This window comes from Chiloscyllium plagiosum, chromosome 13 (assembly GCF_004010195.1).
Source record: "Chiloscyllium plagiosum isolate BGI_BamShark_2017 chromosome 13, ASM401019v2, whole genome shotgun sequence".
NCBI classification, from domain to species: domain Eukaryota; kingdom Metazoa; phylum Chordata; class Chondrichthyes; order Orectolobiformes; family Hemiscylliidae; genus Chiloscyllium; species Chiloscyllium plagiosum.
The window spans coordinates 38,721,361-38,742,885 of NC_057722.1; the positions used below are offsets into that span (position 1 = coordinate 38,721,361).

Sequence of the window (21,525 nt, forward strand, 5' to 3'; positions counted from 1 at the left end):
TCACTGTGTAGGCTAAATGAACATCAAATTAGGAAACAAAATATACATTCCATATACAGGTTGAGGAGCTATGTTAAACTGATGTAACTACTGGCAGAAGACCATAATTAATGTGAGATGTGTTTACATACACAGTACTATTATAACATGAAAATAAAAATTTATATTGGAATGCTTAATATATTACAAGACAAATAAATGAGTTATTGGTACAAAATCTTAGTGCCAACTGATACCCTTAAAAAAATAGGGAAAACGATCTCTACTTCTAATTTTGAAACATGTCTAATAGCATTTGAAAATGGGGCTAAATTAATTTTATAATATATATTCTAATTTAGTTAACCTTGAGTTCTGCTAATATAGACGCGTATCAATTGTAATACTTACTGAACCATCTGATGCACTTGCACCCACTTTATCCCCAGCTGCATTCCAGCACACTTCAAAGATGCCTCCTGTTCCCCTGTAGCTATGGACAAGAGCACCTGTCTGTAAACAAACCATTTTATTTCAATTATCAGAAATAAGACAAGTGTATCAAAAATTTGAATAACATGCAGTGACTGTCAAAGATTCCACATGGTGCACTGCATGTGTTTGCAGGAATCAATTCAACCATGCACTTGCATTGAAGTCAGACACAACCATTTCCTCTGTGATAATAAATACATAAGGGCAGTTATGTATACAGTAATATTGCTTTTTATGTTATAATCAGCCTTCCAATGCAATTCTATGTTCCATAATTCTAAACAAAGAATAAATCTGAGAAAAAGGGAATTTAACTAGTCTTCAATAGCTGACAGAACTTACCTGTGTGTTCCAGATGTGAACACATTTGTCAAAGGAGCCACTAGCCAAGTACCTGCCATCTGGGCTGAATGCTACACTGTATACAGGTTCCTGGTGTTTGGTCAAAGTATGGATGCAGATACCTCGGTCCACATCCCATAACCGTACAGTGGAATCAAATGAAGCACTGTAGGGAAAAAAACACTTAAGTCTAAGAGCAATTCTTCAACAGTCACACCAGCAGCACCCATAACATTGAAAATATGTTTTAGCGTCCCATAAATGGTAAAATATTGTTGCCATGCAAGGAAAGAAAATTACTTTTAAAAGTGTCTGACACTTTCAGAAGAAATAAAATATTTATTGTTCAATTGCACACAGGGATAATTATTTTGGGATGAGTCACCACAAATCAACCCATGCATGACTATATTGCAGACTTTAACAAGCAGCTGATGAAATTCAGACCAGAAACACTTTTTGATCTGTGTGCCAATCAAGAGCCATCAAATTAAGCTGCAAAACTCAGTGCCAGACCTCAGCGTGTATTCATTGTAACCCTGAATCATTCTAGGTTTTTAAACAATTCCACATGTTTTACATTAAGACTTTACGCCAGTTGCAATTTTGCCAGTATCAATAGTTGTAATGTGGTCAAAGTTCACTAAATATTAGTCTTTGATTGCTAGGAAACAGCAGTAATACCTAGTGCATACCAGAAACACACTGATTGATGTTTATTTAACCTATTAAGTGTATGATCTAAAACTGGTTATGTATATAAAAAAAAAGAGGCAAACAGATAAATGTCAACATTCTGCCTTCATTATGCGCTACTTAGTCACATTTAAAAAAGTTAGAAGCTTTCACGCAGATAGTCTGGGGCCTGGCATGCATGTGCTTTTAATTCCCATAATTCCCCGAGCCTCCTACATGTGAGCACCTTCCACCACTGTACAGAAAATATACTAATATACAGCTTGTGATTGAATACAAATTAGAAACATTGCAACTAAGAACACAACAGAGAGAAGGGAGTAGACCATAAGACTAATCGAGCCTTTCTGCCATTCAATAAAATTGTAGCTGAATGTTTACTTTATTTTCCTCCCCACTCTCACTATTCCTATATTTAACAATGGAGCATACAAATCTCTGGGGATGGGATGCAAGTTCCCAAGATTCAAAAGTGAAGCCATTTAATCCTAACTGACCTCAGTCTTAATTAATTGCCACTGTATCTTGAAGCTGGACTCCAGTATTTTAGATTTCCGTCAGTAGAACCAGCCTCTGAGTTTCTACACAGTCAAGCTCCTTTAGAATCCTTTATGCTTTAAAGCCTCTACAAAATCATCTTTGTTTCATTACTGTTAATGAAAGTTAAAGGCTTAGTGAATGCACACTGTAATGCTTGATACCTACTTGTGTTCTATCCTCTAAAAACTTTTAAGTTCCAGTTTGCTTGCTATTTTTCTCATATCCAACTGATTGGCAGCATTTGCTTGAGATGTAAGCACTTTATTTAATGCATCCTTCTTTAAAATATTTACTCACCTCTATCACCCTCCTTTATGAAACATTTTTATCTGGAACTGTAGTTCCTGAGCTAATAATTGGTGTGGCACAGGTTGAGGAGGGAGAGGAAAACTCCTATCGTAAAGTTTCATGTGAACAGATGGTGGTTGGTCATCCACAGCAGCAAAGTGCTTTGTCACCGTCCCCCAAACTCAGTGAGAAGCAAGTTTTGTCAAGTCACAGTGTAATAGCTAAAATGTTGTCCTACTGGCTGTCAACAATTTTTCTGGCTAGTTTGTCATGGTATATTTTGAGAACTGTAGGTCCTCAGGAACAGATCGAGAAATCCAATAAATAATTGAGACTATCTGACTGGTGCATTCTGTGGTATTTCCTGGTTAGTCAAAGGTAACTAAAAGAAATTAATTTCAAGGATTTGATTGCTTGGCTTTCTGATTGTTACTCATTTCTTATTTCACAGTTGGTTTACATATTGTCGTCTATTTTAAGTGCAACTTTAAAGCAGATACAACAGCAACATTTAAGAGGCATCTTGACAGTCACACGAGAAGGCAGGGAATAGCGGGATACGGACTGCAAACAGTTTTTAGTTTAGAAAGGCATATGTCAGCGCAGGCTTGATAGTCTGAAACGGTCTGTTCTTGTACTGCACTATTCTGTATTCTTTGCTTACTTGGGAAAATTAATTTCTTCTCCGTGTCACAATATGATATATTCTCAGATAGAATACTTTTGAAAGGAATAACAGATATACAGAGATTCAGGTCTTCTAATAATATAGAGAGATTCTTTCTTACCTTGCTAACATAAGATTGGCAGTTGGATTGTTAGTACCAGGTCCTGTAGGACTCCACTTAATAGTATAGATTTCCTTGTTGTGCGCTTGTAAATCATGAACACATGCATCTTGCTTCATACTCCAGATCTATGAGAAACATGATAAAAACCAAAGTAAGGAAATGAACTTGGCAACACCACTATGCTCATCTTAACAGGTACATTAAATAGACAAGATTGTAAAAGAGAAGATCTACGGAAAATAATATTTAACATACATTAACTAAGAAAAAAGGCCACTCTGCTCATCCTTCCCATAGCTAATGTATGATTTTTCCATTCATTACCTGAAAGAGGTGCTGAACCTTAAAGTTAAATTTCCACAATATATTTCTAAAAGCATTTACTTTGCCAACTTTGAATTAACCTTTGAAAGTTCCAGGATGCATTATCATGATCTCACTTATTCAAATGCACAGCCAGCTGAAGCTCACAAATGATCATGGTCTATATATGCTCCCACAATTTGGTATGAAAGCATTCTTTAATATATACAAATATTGTGGAACGTTGATGCATACAGCTCTCTTCAAGAATTGGAAATCACCTGTATAACACTGGCTGAAAAAATGTGCACCAACATAAGATCCAGTGAAACACAAATAGGGGAATAACCAAAAATAAGATCTCAAAGGAGGATTTAGGACATATTTGAAGGTAAAGAGGTAAGTTGCCAGGCAATGTAGTGCTGGGAGAAAAGGTATGGATTCTGAAAGATTTGCTTTTAATCGTGGCTCACAGGAAGCAGATTTTGGTATTAGGAAACCACAGGGTATCTGTAGGGACATTTGGCTAATAAAGATTGCTCAGGTAGAGTTGAACAAGACTATGAAAGAACTTAAAAAGGAATCAAAGATTTGCTAAGGACGTAGAAAGTCATTATGGTTAATAAGGAAATGGATAATGAAGATACTAGGAAAAGAACAGGCTAGAATTCTGAATTACTTAATCTGTGAAAGGAGTCAGGAGACAGCTTAAGAAATGAAGTAACAGGCATTACACTGACCAGGTAAGAGTGTCAGCAAACTATGCTTCAAAGGTGGAAGGAATTAACCTTGCCAAAATGCACTTCGAGAAAACATTTTAATTTGGGATTAAACAGGATCACTTGATTTAGCCTGAGGGAACAGCCTGGAATCTGAGCCAAAAAGAAAAAGTATTGCGATGGTACCTCAAAGAGGAACTTTGTTTTTGTTCGCGTTGATTTGAAGGAAATTGTGAACCATTCTGAGCCTGTTGTTAGACATATAACAGCAACACCTTAGAATCTACAGTAGAGGTTAAGAAGGGTTGAGCTGGCAATATCAATATGCAAATAGATGGCTAATGTATGGTTGCCAATGATATAGTCAAGGGTAAATAACAAATATGGGGGAAGCCAAGTATAAAGTCTAACTTCCATCCTTGTAATAGAACTGTGGGTGTTTCTATACCAGAAGAAGGACCAATTGAAGAAGGCAGCTCATCACTAACTTCTCAAGAGCAACAAAAGAATAATTTCATGCACTTGGGAAAATAAACTAACATAATGCATTTAATCATTGGGACAAAAGTGAAAAAGAAACAAAGTAGCAAGGTTATGGAAATAAACAAGCGAGTGTAAATAGTCTAATTTAACATCATTCATATCCACTATAATATGGGTACTAGGTCAGAACAGGATTCCTGCTGCTCATATGTATGCTTTCCCAACCAGAAACACATCCAGCTCATATAACTCTAAGATGTATGAAATTACAAAAAATCAAGATAAAGCTGGACACATAGGTCCTATTTCTTTAGCAGAATAGTGAATTACAAAGACATATAGATTTATAGTAATAGGGAGAATGGTCAGTGGGAAATTGAGAAGATTTAGAGGGGCACAGGAAGTCTGGAATTCATTACCTGAAAGAGTGGAGGAGGCAGAAATGCACACTACAAAGTACTTGAATATGCACTTCAAATGCCGTTACTAAAAAGGCTATAGGCCAAGAGCTAAATAGTGGGATCAGATTACATAGTCTAAGATTGGGCAATACAGATACTACTGGCGGAACGGTCTCAACCATAAATTTTCGTAATTCTTAATTATTTGTGAAATAATGACTGATACGATCAATGCCTGGAACTCATGTCCTGTACACAGAAATAAAAATAAAGATTTTAAATGTTTCAGGAACTTGATTTAAGCATTTTGAGCTTTGTCCTTTTACATTTGATTTCATTTGTTCATTTTTTTAAAAACCAGTTCTCCAATCACCCCTGTCACATCTACGAGACATATGCCATCATTAAAGATACCTGCAGTGGTTTGATTACTATACTAAATCTTCAATTTTTCCAGTTGTGACAGAACTTTTAATACAATATTTAATTCACAACAAATTAAATGCTGCAACAACAACAAAAAAAATGAAACATTAATTACCTTCAAGGTCATGTCATCAGAACAAGATGCAAGTAGATTCCCTGTTGGATCCCACTTGATTGCATTTACTTCATTCTGAAAATAGATCCCGATCATTAAAAATTAATAAGACATTCCTTTAATATCTGCAGCCAGAAGTTCTTGAAATTTAACATCAATGAAACAAGCTGAATATCTGTTTTCAACCACAGTACTGTCAGTACCAGGAACAGATTATTCAATTATAGTCAACAAGTGCTAATCAACATTAGCACAAAAGCACGGCGTCAATCCTGAAGTATGTACAACATTCTAAAGTGATAATATATGACAGTAGTCTTAACTAATTAAACAGATCAATCAAAGCTGCAGTCAAAATTCAAAACTGAAGTCTAAACGTCTAAACTGAAAAGAATGATTTACAGATTCATGCTAATAATTCTGTCAACCTACAGCACTGAGTGATTTGAAAATTGAGAAACTTAATAAATACAGTAAAATGTGTTTTATTGAACATTTCACAAATTGGAATGTGCCATCAACCAGCATCTCGGATTCTCCTGAACCTAATGCACACTTCAGTAACCAGGATACTTCCTCATGCTCCCTGGCACTCAAGTGCTAGCAGATAAGATTGCAATGATATTCTGATGTGAGCTGGCACCCAAGTACTCTTATAGAGTCATAGAATCATACAGCATGGAAACAGACCCTAGTCCACACCAATCATTCCCAAACTATTCCCACTTACCTGCATTTGGCCCATATCCCTCCAAACCTTTCCTATTCACATACTTATCCAAATGTCCTTAAAATGTTGTAACTGCATTCACCACTTCCTCCATCAGTTCACTCCACACGCTAACCTTTGCGTAAAAAGTTTCCCCTCGTGTCCCTTTTAAATCTTTCTTTACTCACTCTAAAAGTATATCCTCTAGTTTTGAACTCCCACACTCTAGGGAAAAAGCCCTTGTCATTCATCTCATTCTATGCCCCCCCCATGATATTATGTACTTCTATAAAGTCACCCTTCAACCTCCCACACTCCAGTGAAAAAGGTCCCAGTCTAACCAACTTATTTTTATAACTCAAACTCCATTCCAGGCAACATCCTGGTAAAACGTTTCAGATCCCTCTGCAGTTTCCTAGAACAGGGAGACCAGAATTATGCACAGTGCTGCAGAACAGGCCTCACCAATGTCCTGTACAACCTCAACATAATGGTCCAACTCTTTTACACAAAGGACAGAGTGATGATAGCAAGTGTGCAAAACAGTTTCACTATTGCCCTGTCTGCATATGACATGAATTTCAAAGAATTATGTACCTAAATCTCTACTACTCTAGGCCCTACCATTAACTGTATAAGTCCTGCCCTTGTTTGTTTTGCCAAAATGCAATACCTCGCATTTATCCAAATTAAACTCCATCTGCCACTCCTCAGCCCATTGACCCAACTGATCAAGATCTCAAAGTAATCTTGATAACCTTCTTCACTGTCCACTATACTACCAATTTTGGTGTCATCCACAAACTTATTAACCATCCCTCCTATATTCTCATTCAAATCATTTTTACAAACTACAAAAGCAGACACATTACCAATCCCTGCGGAACACCGCTGGTCACAGACCTCCGGTACAAGAAACAACCCTCCACCACCACCTTCTGTCTGCTACTGCAAGGTCAATTTTGTATCCAATTAGCAAGCTAACCCTGAATTGAAAGTGATCTAATTTTACTAATTAGTCTACCATGCTGAACCTTAGGGTGTTGCTAAAGCCCAAGTAAATAACATCTACTGCACTGCCCTCACAAATCTCTTTGTTACTTCCTCAAAACACTCAAATCAAGTTTGACAAACTTCCCTCACACAAAACCATGGTGACTAGCCCTAATCATTTCTTGCCTCTCCAAGTGTATGTAAATCCTGTCTTTCAGAATCACCGCCAACAACTTACCCACCACCAATGTCTCAGATTGATAGTTCCCAAGCTTTTCCTTACAGCCTTTCTTAAATAAAGGCATAACATTAGCCACCCTCCAAGTCCACCCATGGTTATAGATAATACAAATATTTCTGTTCGGGGCCCCAGAATTTCTTCCCCAACTTCCCAGAACACCCTGGGATACACGATCAGGTCCTGGAGATTTATCCACCTTTATGTTTTCTAAGACCTCCAGCACTTCCCTTCTGTAATGTGAACAGTTTTCAAAACATCAGTATTTATTTCAGAGTTCTCTCGTCTCCATTTCTTTCTCCACAGTAAAGATTGACTTGAAACATTCATTTAATATCTCTCCCATCTCCTCAAGTTCAAGGTAAAGATGAGCTTGTTGATCTTTATGGGGAACATATCTTATTGTACTCTTTGGATTATCCTAAACCTTATCTGCCAAGACTCTTTCATATCCTCCCTTGGCCTTTCTGATTTCCCCATTAAAAATGCCCCTATATAGTTTATACTCTTCAAGAGATTCATTTGATCCTAACTGTCTTTATCTAATTTGTTTTATTCTTGACTAGAACCTCAATATCTTTATTCTTCCATTGTTCCCTAATCTTACCAAGTTTATATTTCACTAACAGAAACATAACATCTCTGAACTCTCATTATTACATTTTTGAAAGTCTCCCACTTGTCAGTCATCCCTTTACCTGCGAACCATCTACTCCAATCAACTTTTGGAAGTCCTTGTCTCGTACCTTTAAAATTTGCCTTACTCCATTTAAGAACTTTTATGGAAGGCTTATCCTTTTACCCTTTTTTCTTTTCCATAACTATTTTAAAACTGATAGAATCATGATCTTGGGTAACATCTTGACACAATAGCAATACAGACATTGCGACAGACACTGTATGATACTCAAGAATGGAAATCTGGATGTCCCTTGTGGTCCTTGTTTTGATGGGACCTAGCCTTGTGTAACAGGCACCACTTTAATTTCTGCAGAATAGCAATATTCTACTCCCACACTGCAATTATGGAGACCCAGATAGGAACAGGGGTCACAGTGCAAAGAAGCTGTGCTGACATTACAACAGGGCTTGGGCATCTGGAAACCTACTGCAAAGTGTAAGAATAGGAAGAGTCGATGAAAGAATATAATGTTGGCTCATTCCTGATATATCATATCAAGGCGCACAAAAATCAATCCCTGGCTTTCTTGCTAGTTCTGAATTAAATAAAGCTGTTCAAAAGGCACCAGACATTACATGCCCCACATTGCAGCAGTTAGACTGTACTTTACATGCATGTTGTTGGCTGAAATATTAAGAGTGTATCCCTATCTCTAGAAAACACAAGAGTTGCAACAAAACTCAGTTGCAACTGTGGGCGGCACGGTGGCACAGTGGTTAGCACTGCTGCCTCACAGCACCAGAGACCCGGGTTCAATTCCCGCCTCAGGCTGTGTGGAGTTTCCACGTTCTCCCCGTATCTGCGTGGTTTCCTCCGGGTGCTCCGGTTTCCTCCCACAGTCCAAAGATGTGCAGGTCAGGTGAATTGGCCATGCTAAATTGCCCGTAGTGTTAGGTAAGGGGTAAATATAGGGGTATGGGTGGGTTGCGCTTCGGTGGATCAGTGTGGACTTGTTGGGCCGAAGGGCCTGTTTCTACACTGTAAGTAATCTAATCTAAAACTGAAGTGAACCATATTGTTAATGGAAGCTGAAATAATGGAGAGGTATCTGAATCTTCAAAATCTCAGAGACATCAAAAAGGATGGCTAATCTGTTCCAGTGCAATTACAATACTGGTACCTACCTGGCAATATGGGCAATTGACAAAATATGTCATTTGGACAAAACTCAGTTGCAAACCAACCTGCCTGACACCACACTAATCGAGCCCCTACCCTCACATCAGTCTATTCTTTGCTATCAGTAAAATGATGGAAGATACTGCTGAATGTACTATCAAATAGCACTTATACATCATCAATCTACTCATTGATGCACAATTTAAGTTCAGCCTTGGTCACTGGAAGTCAGTCATCTCAGCCACAGGGCATCACTGCCAATATTTCTCAGGGTGATGTCCTGGTACAAAACATCTTCGGTTGCTTCCTCAATAATCTTTCTTCAAGTATAAAGTCAAAAGCAGGTAAGTTTTACTATAATTGCACAATATTCAGGATTATTTGCAACTCCTCAGATGCTGACGCATGTTCATATGTAGCAAGATCTCGACCATACAGGTTTGGACTGACAAATGGGAAGTAACATTCTTGCTGCACAAGTGCCTGACCAATGATCATCTCCTACAAAAGGACCTAACCATCTCCTTGACGTTCATTAGCACCACCTTTGCTGAGTTTCCCATTGACATTATCCTGGGTGTTGCAATATCTGAACTGGACCCTCAGTCATATAAAGATGATGTCTAGAAGAGCAGGTTAGAATCATTGAATTCTGCAGCAAATAACTCCCATCGTGACTCCCCAAAGTCTGTTGTCTACCTGCTGGTCAGGAGTCAGGAAGATGAGGAATAATCTCTACTCATTGTACAAGTGCAATTCCAACAACATTTAAGCTCAACAGCATAAAGGACAAAATAATCTGCTTCACTGGTGCCCAATCCACCACAGTATGCATTCATACCTTCTCCCAGTGATGCACACTGACAGCAATGTGTACCATCTAAACGTACAGCAGAACACCTACGTTTCTGAGACATCTTCCGAACTTCAACCACCTGGAAGGGCGAATTCAAAACCAGGGGGCATATTTTAAAGGTGGGAGGAAAAAGATGCAAAAAGGGACCAGAGGGTGGTTTGTGTGTGGAATGAACTACCAGTGAAGATGCAGGTGCAGTTACAACATTTAGAAGACATTTGGGCAGGTACATTTAGAGGGAAATAGGCCAAACACAGTCAACCAGGGCTAGTCTGGCTTGGGAAACTTGACCAGCATCAACAGTTTGGAGTGAAGGGTCTGTGTCTGTGCTGTATGACTCTATGACGATGGGACCTTCAGGAAAGAAAGACCTGTAACTCTGCATAATAGCATGTTTGCACATTTTGCACTATTTTCTTCCTGCAAAATAGGCAAGCTGATATCAGAAAATTACATAAGGAAGTCCCCAGAACTTGCACCATAGCCCAAACTACAAAACTGGATTAGCAGAATTGAAGGGTCCATTTCTATGCTCTATGACTCTAGACATAAACATTGTCAAACGAAATTAAGGACCCAATGCTTTGGCAGATCACAAACCCATCATCACTGAAGAAAACTGACGCAGACAATTTCAGTGAAGATGAGAAGTTAAGTTTGTCTCATGCTCTTGCCTATTTTGAGATTTTAATTAAAGATACTGCAAGGCAGACATGATATTCTTGCACGAGGTTACGCAATTCTCATTAGTTTCAATTTCCTGAATCCCCATTCACTTCTTATCTTCATTAGCTCTAACTGATCTTTCAGTGTGGTTTCTTGAGTTTCAGCAATTATTCAGTATTCTGCATCATTAGGCAGTTGCCCCAACATAATGAGCAGTAGCAAATTTTCAACTGTGATAATTTCCAAGCCCTAATCCTATATTCAACACAAAGACAAACAGCTTTCCGAAAGAGATCACTGGACAGCGAAGTATAAGAATGGGTCTCATTATTATTATCCAACCCCCTGCCCCAACTCTAGTCTGCAGCATTCCTTTCGTCACTTGGGCTAAGTTCAGTTACTTATTTGTGGATCAGAGTTGAACTCTAAAGCCTCCTGGTCTAAGTGGTCAATACCACATCATTTACACACTGTAACATGAAGAAAATAAAAAGGTCAATAATCAAAGCTGTCCAATTCTAGATAGTTATTACCGTGTGTCCCTGGAATGTCTTGATGGGCCTGTCTGCACCTAATTTACAGACATGGATGCACATGTCTGTGCTGCAAGAGGCAAATGTGTTATTATTTTGCCAGTCAACATCTAGTGCTGGAGCTGTAAATGCAAAGTAAAGAAGAGGAAAATATATAACTCTTGATAATTATTACATATTACAATACAAATACAAGTAAATTCTTGCATTTCAAAATGTTGAAATGGTTTTCAAAAGTACTACTTTAAAAAATTTGATTTGAAATGGAAAAGCATGGATGTTCATGATAATTCCAAGTAGTATTTAGAACAAATAAAACTACAGGGCTAGTGTAAATGGTGCAGTGTACTTAGCCAACTCCAATGTTAACAATCTTCAATTGCCCATTTTGTCAAATATTCAATTGTCCCACAAGAACAACATTAAGAAATTGTGGAAATGAGATACAGAAATAAAAGTACACATTAATGGTAACTTTCTGATATAAGCTGAAATTGGAAAGGTCTCAAACAGTTCAGAGTTATTCAAGGACAGAAAATTTCATCTAATTTCAAATTCAATAAACCTATCCGAAAATGTTTCCTCTGGTGGCCAAACAGGTATACCTCCCTAACAAGATGATGGGTTCCAAATAATTCTTAGTGATGATTACAATTCAAAATACAGTTGCCACTTCTACTATCATATTTTTGTTTTAAAGTCAAATTGCATCCAAAATTAAGACATTGACGTGTAGACAGTACAACCTCAATTATCCGAATGAGACGGGCGAAGAGTATTTTGTTCGGATAACTGATCTGATCGTAAATAAGCAGTAATTTATGATTGTCGGTTATCTGGCAATACACGCCATAATGTTGTTTAACTGATTACTGATCTGACATAAACAAATGGTAATTTTAGTGCTGGTTATCGAACATGCCTCGGTTATCTGGCAATGCATGCCATAATGCCATTTAACTGATAACTGAATGCTGAGTTGCCTAATGCTGTTTAGAAAGGGGACCTCGAGATCTTGTTTGGATCAACTAAAATTCGGATAATCGAGGTTGTACTGCATTGGGAAGCACAGCCACTTAATGTTAAATCTGACTGTTCTTTCAGAAACTGCTGCTCCTGATTTTGGTGATTACATGCATGTACTTATATTAAGTACATTATATCTCTCAGTTCATAATGGTCTATCAACCTAAGATTGGTAGATTTAATCTGGTTACAGCTAAGAATATTTATTTAAGTCTATGCTTTAATGTCCTTCAAAGGATTTACAGTGGACCACCATCTTGAATTCATTGAAGACCAATGCAAGTTTTGGCATATAGCAATTTTGGGGAACAACTAATTCAAAAATATTTCATTACAAATATATCATAGCTACAGGAATACTACACCAATTTCCCTTAATCTTGAAATTTAGTAAAATGTTGTATTTTAAATAAGAAATGGATTTACATTGTGCAATCTCATATGAAAATGGATGCAACTTGAAAACTGGGCACTAAAATAAATACTGAAGCTATTGCTGATGAAAATATCAGTTTGAGACATTTTTTAAAAATTTATTTCATTGCTGAAGTTTTTTTAGCAATTTACTTTCAATTAATAAACTTGAAATCATCTCAGAGTGGTAAGCATGACAGCTATCATCAGTGTTGTGACAACACATCTATCTAGTTCACTAATGTCATTCAAGAAACAAAATTTCCTGTCATTACATGTTGACTTCAGATCCAAGCAATGTTACTGGCTTTTAATTGCCTTCAATTGAAGAGGCAAATTAAGGATACACAACAAATGATGACAATATGAATGGATCAGAGAGAGCCAGCCTGGATTTAAAAAGGGTCGAGAATGTGGTGCTGGAAGAGAAAAGCAGGTCAGGCACCATCCGAGGGGCAGGAGAATCGATGTTTCTGGCATAAGCCCTTCATCAGGCTTCCTTACAGCCAAAATGTCGATCCTCCTGCTCATCGAATGCTGCCTGACCTGATGTGCTTTTCCAGCACCCTCTGATCTCCAGCATCTGCAGTCCTCACTTTCTACTACACTGGATCGAAAAAGGGTAAGGTATGTCTAAGTAATGACTAATTATTTTTTCCAAAAAGAGCGATCTCAAGGGAGGCAGAAGTTGGGATGATTAATGATTTCAAAGCAAATTGGAGGAGTACACAAAAAAATAAACTTGCCAAACAATGAAGGTTGAGTAGGCGCATGGAATTGACTGGACTGCTCTACAAAGCGCTAACATTAACTTAGTAGATTGAATGGCTCCTCCAGTGTTGGGAATTACTCTATGATTCGAAGATAGGTAAATAATATTGCAGGTAGGAAGTTCTATGAATATTGTTTGATATTATCGTTCTCTTTGTCCAATTCATTTGCCCAATTAATGCAGTTTCTCATTTGTATTAAAAAAGAAATTGGTGACACAGCAGCATTGTCCGTGAACTAGTCACCCATAGCCCTAGGCTAATGCTCTGGAGACATGGGTTCAAAACTATCATGAAACATCATAAATTTCGAACTGTAAGAAGGCGACTCTTTTGACCAGCCTAAATAGGGGGAAAAAACATCTGGCTCACTAATCATACCATTCTTACTTGGTTTGGCCTACATGTGATTTCAGACCCACAGAAATGTGGTCGACTGAACTGCCCTTTGAAATAGTCTAGAATGCCAATCAAATCAAGGGAAATTAAGGCAGGGAAACAAACATAGGCCTAGACAACAACACACATATTCCATGCAAGAACAAAAATAGCTCATGTTTGTGAACTTTCTTTCATTTACATAATTTTTACGTTGTTTTTCTACTACTGAAAGGATTGATTTAAGCATGCTTTAAAAAATATAATATTAGCAATGTCGAGGCAAATATGTGAAAGGAAATCCATATAGTACTATAAATTTTTGTTTTTAAGAGAAAGACAAGCAAAAATTGTGAGCCTATAGTGTGCAATTTTGGCTGATATCCACCTATAAATTTCAACAGAATCCTGCTCGCAAACAGCAGTCTTTCAGTAAGTCACTGTCTGTGATTAAGGCCATCTACCAAAGTTAATGAGAATCCCCAGAATACCATTCAAAAGTGACAACCTTAATTAATTCAGCAAATAGGGAAGGAATCAAATAGCTCTTGGCTATATCCTATGCTAAAACAATTCCTAATCAAAATAATCAAATTTAAATAAGTTTGTTTTAGATATAGTATTAAAATTCTCTAAAAGCTTACCAGAGTGGAAAGGGAACTGCTGCTTGGCCTCTCCAGTATGTGCGTCCCAAATAATAGTTGTCTTCATTGAATAAAATTAATATATTAATCACAAGAAGCAATTACAAAAATGAATGCATTATTCTGAAGCAATAAAGCATTACTTGTGTTGAAGTAATTAAATTATTTCAGAATCTTACCTTGTCCACTCCTGCACTAAGGATAAAATTTCCTTTCTTGTTCCATTTTAATGCAAATATAGGTCCTTTGTGCTGACCCAAGGTACTAGCAAGGTTACCTGAAAGAATGACAAAGAATATGTTACAAAAAGAAATGAAAATAGTGAGAAGCAAGTTACAAGATTTGTACTGCCAAAGAAAACATCACAGAAGCGCTTCACAGGAGGCTTCCAAGCACTGAGGATGTCACCTAGACAGGGGACGAAACGTCTGCAACACAAATTCCCAGCTCAGCGAACAGAACCACAACAACGAACACCCGAGCTACAAATCTTCTCACAAACTTTGAATTTGTACTGGCAATTTTTACAGTGAAAAAACAATTTATATAGTCAAAGTTTAAAGGGAAATCTGGCATTAATTGTAAAGTAATTACTGGATCTACAGTCTTGCGATGAACCGCATTATTCGTTAAAAGCACAGCAATTCAATTTCCTATCACCAACAGATCTTGCTTTGGAGGTAAACAGCTAAAACCATGGAACTTTACAACATAATTACAAAGCATATATTTGGTAGTGATACATTTATATTACTGAAATGTTAGTAAAGCCACATTATAGTGGAAAAAAAATGGAAATGACATTAGATTTAGTTTTTAAATGAAATTGAAAAGTCAATATCCACTTAAGATGCTGGGCATTCTATTTATTTTCAGAATTCATCTTCAGTTAATTCAGAACAGTTCTGAAAATGCATCACTGGACCCAAAATATTGAACTCTCGTTTTCTGTCCACAGATGCTGCCAGACCTGATCTTTTATTTCCAGTAATTTCAGCTTTTGTTTTTGATTGGGCAATTATTCTGGGTGTTAATGGAGCCCACTGGTATGAACATATCACTGGTGGTGCGACTGATCCTACAGTTTCAGATATTCCTGCAAATTCATGTGAAAAGTTACAAGAAGCAACAAGACTAAGCATTGCCTCAGTGGGCATGTGAAAAGGGAAACACAAAACAAATTTTCTTTAACTACGTTTTCTGCCTTCCCAGAGGCCATTTCATGGGTGATATTCTAAGAACAAACATCTATATTTTATGAGGCATAATGGCAGAAACTGGATTAAATAAAAATGGCACAAGTAAATAAAAATAAAACTCACCATCTTTTGTCCATATTCTTGCAAATCCATCATACGAACCTGTTGCTAGAAGTGTGCCTTCACTCTAAGACAATGGAGAATAATCTTAATAATTACATCCAATTAAGCTTGTAACAAATTACATTGTCAGCAATGAGGTGAATAATAATCATGAATTCTATTAACACTAATGGCATCTAAACGTTACACTGGGATCAAAATCATTGGATTGGGAAGAATAAAAACAATAATTTTTGCTCCATAGCACCTTCCAATGAACCTGGGTACAAGTCCATTTACTTGGGCATCAGATACACAGGTTTGGGGATTGTTCCGAAGACCACCATGGGTAAATAAACACCACTGTCACTGTCAATTTAGAGATAAACATTAAACAACAGTTCAGTTCAGACTTCAATTAACTGCTAAACTGAAAAAAGCATAAGATGTAGGAACAAAAGTAAGCCATTCAGCCCATCGAGTCTGCTCCACCAATCTGAGAGAACATTGCTGATGTATTCAATTCCACTTTCCTGCCTTTTCCCCACAAACTGTTGATTCACTTACTGACTAAAATTTGGTCTATCTCAGCCTTGAACACACTTTACCATAGAGCACTTTAGAAGCTGGATGGTTAAGAATTTCAGAGATTCCCTACCCTCTGGCTGAAGAAATTCTTCCTCATCCCCCTTTTAAAAGGGTGAACTCCTTATTGTGAGATTATACCCTCTGGTCCTAGGTTACCCCACAAGTGTAAACAACCTTTCTGCATCTAACCTGTCCCGCCTCCTACGAATCTTGTATATTTCAATAAGGTTGCCTTTTTTTTTTTGAGTACATGCCCAACCTACTCAACCTCTCCAATGGTATTAGCCTAGTGATCCTTCTTTGAACTGCCTCCAAAAGCAGCATATCTTTTCTTCGATAAGGGGCCCAAAACTGTTCACAGTTTTCCAGCTGCAGTTTGACTCGTGTCGACATTGACTTAGCAAAACTTTGCTATTTTTATGCTCCGTTCCCTTTGAAATAAAGATCAATACTTCAATTGCTTTCCCTGTTACCTGTTAAAATTGTATGCTAGTTTTTTTTTGAGATTTGTGCACTACGACTCTCAAAACCTTCTCTGCTATAGCTTTCTTCTGCCTAGTCTCATCTTAATAATATTCAACTTTTCTATTCTACGTGTTGAAGTGCATAACCTCACATTTTCCCACATTATTTTCCATCTATCAAGTTCTTGCCCACTCACATAACCTTTCTATATCCCTCCACAGAGTTTCTGCATCATCCTCAGCATTTACCGTCCCGCCCATTTTAAATTTAGCTATAGTACATTCAGCTTCTTCATCCAAATCATTAATACATTTTGTAAACAATTTTTGCCTCAGCACTGACCCCTGCGGCACTCCCAATAGTTACAGGCCATTTTAATCTTCAAAATGACAACCCCTCCCCCATCCCAAATCTCTATCTTCTATTAGTTAGCCAATCCTCTATTTGCGCTAATATACCACCTCCAACACCATGGGCTCTTATCTTATTAAGTAGTCTAATCTGTGCTACCCTATCAAATGCCTTCTATAAATCTAAATATATTGGATTTATTGCTTCTCCCTTACCTATTCTGCTTTTTATCGCCTCACAGAATTCTAGTACACTGTGAGACATGATTTTCCCTTCATGAAGCCATGCTGACTTTGCTTCATCACATTATATCTTTCTAAATACTCTGTTATTGCATCTTTTATAATATAATAAGGGACATTAAGCTAACTGGCCAATAGTTACTGGCGTTTTTATCTCTTCCCCTTTTTTCATAAAGTTATTACATTGGAAGTTTTCCAATCCTTTGATACTTTTCCAGAATCTAAGGATTCCTGAAAGATTATTACCAGTGCATCCACTGCACCTACTTCTTTTAATATCCTCGGATGCGACTGTGCAGTGCCGCTAGCCTCTGATTGGCCAGCAGCTCTTGGAGGAATCTCCTCCTAGAAATTAATGGAAGTCCCTTCCTATGCTAATTAAAGAGCTATTGCCCCAACGAACAAACTGAGGCAGGTAGCTGAGGAGTGGCTGACCTATCCCCAGGGTGTAAGGACCCTGGACTCAGCATATAACTTAGGCAATGATTATTTTGTACATGTGCTGTGCCACACATACCTTATATTGCATCTTTATATATATATATATGTAGTTTAGTAAACTGAATGCAAAATTATTTTGTGTCAGCAACAGAGGAGTGTAAAAGATATAATACACAAACATACCGATGCAGATAGAGTGCTGCATACACAGGACCAACTGCTTTCACAGTCAAAGAAGCCCAATCCAAATTTGCTAGGAAATGCTGCCAAGAATATTCTTTGTAAAATCTGAAGCACACCAATTTCCGAATCTTTGTAATCGGTAATTTTGTATAAATCAGGCATGCATTTGCATTACTTTTAAGTGGTAAGCAGAGAGTGGGTGGGAAATTCATTGCTATTAGTGGCTTGTGAAAATGAATTGGTCTATCTAAATCAGCAGTGGAGTTGATTGAGATAGTGTAAAATCAGTGTATAATGCACAGTTGATATCTGTCCAAAATTTATATTTTAGAATACAGACAGGAGAATATAAACTGGTCGGCGCAACATCAAGGGCCAAAGGGCCTGTACTGCGCTGTAATGTTCTATGTTTGATCTAAAAGTCTCAATTTGCCAGCAAGTAGGAATCTTTACGATGAAGTTAAGAATTTAAAAATGTATTGCTGGAAAAGCGCAGCAGGTCAGGCAGCATCAAAGGAGCAGGAGAATCGACGTTTCGGGCATAAGCCCTTGACGAATTACATGTGCATCTATTTATAATTTAACTTTGCAATATAATTGTTAAAATCATTACTAATTTTACATAGTACAGATTGGATAGATTGATCACTTACATTCCAGTCTAAAGATGTGACATCTTTGTTGCTTGGTACATCTTGCCCTCCTTCCCTTATGCAGTGCCTAAGTACGAGCTGAGTGGGGCCACCACTACTATTTTCACTAAGATTCCATATCCGTGCTGTTGAGTCTCCTGATCTGGAGAATAAATTAAAAATAAAATCACATTTAAGCTGCAACTTATAAATTGGTATAGAATGCTTTCTTAAATATGAGGGGCATTTGAAAACAATTTGCTATGAATGACATTTGTCAAATTTTGACAAAAAGAGCTTACAAAGTTGATATTTTATACAGATCTGATAGATTTGAAAATGAGTATATTCAAACAATTCTTTATTAAACAGTCTGATATGGCTTAGCCATTAATATACAAACAATCATCAATTTTTTTTAAAAACTTACCCAGATGCCAAGAGATCACTGACTGGATTCCAGGCACATATGAAAACCTCTGATTCATGTCCACGCAATACCATAGCTTTATTGGATGGTATATCCACATCTACATCAACTTCCATCATATCTGTATGGTTATCTATTTATATAAAAGAAATGAAAGAATTAAAATCTTTTGAGCAATTAGCATGGAAAAGTAGACTGAAAGATTAATGCAAACATTCCAAGAGGTCAGATATCAATTGGATGTTCTGAAATGCTTTACTTCAATCATGCCTAGGTTTGTGAATCAATAGGGACATTCCAGCAATATAAATTAAATGCACTTGATTGAAATTTCTAACAGCTAAAAGCACCCTGAATAAATTCTGGACAATACAGCTCAACTTGAAGCAATTATTCAGTACAAAACAATGAGATAAACTACTTATAATTTATGGAATATCTTTTAAAGCATTCCTTTTCAGATTTCTCCATAATGTAGAAACATCAGGTTTATTTAAATTACAAAACAAAATGCAATTTAGTCGTTTTGATCAATAGAATTTTATTCACAAACAATTACTTTTTGGTTTGCAAGTATCCATATTTTATTAAAAATCACACAACACCAGGTTATAGTCCAACAGGTTTAAATGGAAGCACTAGTTTTCTGAGTGCTGCTCCTTCATCAGGTGATTGTGGGGGACACAATTGTAAGACACAGAATTTATAACAAAAGTTTACAGTGCGATGTAAACCGTAAACTTTTGCGATAAATTCTGTGTCTTACAATTGTGTCCTCCACAACCACCTGATAAAGGAGTGGCGCTCCGAAAACTAGTGCTTCCAGTTAAACTTGTTGGACTATAACCTGGTGTTGTGTGATTTTTAACTTTGTAAACCCCAGTCCAACACCGGCATCTCCAAATCATCCATATTTATTGCTTTCGCTGCAGTAAATTTGCCTTAAAAAGGGCAGGTGAAATTCAAGAACTTTTACTTCTTATTTTTGCTTACCATATGAATCAGTGAGAAATACAATAAACACAACCTTACATCAAACAAAAAACTCAACAGTGCAAATGCTAGAAATCAGAAAGCAATACAAATCAAAAAGTTGGGTATATTTGCATCAAGAAGCTTTGGCGGAGCAGAGGTCATTTGACATTTCACTTTTTGAATTATCAGTTTGCTTCTGTATCATCTCAAACTTTAGATATCTTCCTTATGTCAATCCCATTGGTTTCAACATTAGATCTGAACAGCGTGAGCTCTCTCGGGAAGCTGTAACAGAGCACTGAAAGGACTGCGTCGAGAGACAAGTCCAAATAATGCATTCCTTCTTTGCAAAATTATTTAAATTCCTAAGAAAGCAGTTCACTTGCAAGCAGAATGACATGCAATAGGTTTCAGATAAAACAGTACAGGACACTTGGACCTAGAAATTGGATTGTGGCTGAATTGTGAATGGAACAGGTGAGATGTTAAAGGATTAATTTGTTCTGCTGACATGTAAGAAATTGGATGCCTCAGGGGTGTTGTTCTGTCTTGCAGGCAGGATGTGATAACCTAATCATATACTGTTTTAAGGAATAACCTAATCTCACACTGTATTGAGAAATAATCTAATCACTTTATGTTGTTTTTGGGTGTTATGTGACTATGGGGGAGTGGCAGGGGGTTGTGTGTTGTGTGCATGAGGGAGGATGGTTCCCTTTTTCAAAAAGCCTCACTTGACACGCTCCATAAACATCACGAAGTGTGTTAAGTGATCCACTAAAAGGTGCTATTTGCTGAAATAAATCATAGCTTTACACAAAAGTTGGCATATTTCAGTTGTATCAAGCATGCAAGAATCTCAAAAAGGAACCTAACATTTGGTGACAAGAGTCCAACATATATGGAGTTGCAAGGCGGATTAAGTGATCGCCTGCGTGATGGTAACATGAGACAGATGGTCCCACTAACTAAGATTTACCGTGATCTCTCTCACTAAACCTATCACTCAGTCGACTCCTCATCCCTTAGGACTCTGTAGTGACGTAATCTCTGAGATAACTTACACACTTGTACCCCAATGAGTTTGTCCTAGAGAGGTTGGAGTCCCCCTGAATTCGGAGGTGAGAGTCCTCTAATAGCAGGGTGTGAGCCGCAGAACATAGTACATAGATAAAGGATAACTACTATACTGTGTCTGTCTCAATCACCATGCCTTAGACCCACCCTATAGTGGGTGTGGAGACTGAGGACACTGGACCAGTATATATAGATAAGTTAGGAAGTTGAGATTGTAAAAATGGGATAGATATT

At 37.3% G+C, this 21,525-nt stretch overlaps 1 protein-coding gene across 1 annotated transcript in view; it reads right to left on the reverse strand.

Annotated features, from left to right (window-relative positions):
- The window catches only part of tbl1xr1a (tbl1x receptor 1a), a 39,610-nt gene that overhangs the window by 8,433 nt on the left and 9,652 nt on the right, over nt 1-21,525 (reverse strand). The window contains exons 5-14 of the mRNA XM_043702229.1: nt 19,240-19,372; nt 18,831-18,972; nt 15,929-15,992; nt 14,786-14,883; nt 14,607-14,667; nt 11,375-11,496; nt 5,579-5,653; nt 3,129-3,256; nt 817-982; nt 391-492 (exon numbers count right to left, since the gene is read on the reverse strand). Coding sequence (XP_043558164.1) covers nt 391-492; nt 817-982; nt 3,129-3,256; nt 5,579-5,653; nt 11,375-11,496; nt 14,607-14,667; nt 14,786-14,883; nt 15,929-15,992; nt 18,831-18,972; nt 19,240-19,372 — 1,091 coding nt within the window. The remainder of the gene's footprint in view (nt 1-390; nt 493-816; nt 983-3,128; nt 3,257-5,578; nt 5,654-11,374; nt 11,497-14,606; nt 14,668-14,785; nt 14,884-15,928; nt 15,993-18,830; nt 18,973-19,239; nt 19,373-21,525) is intronic.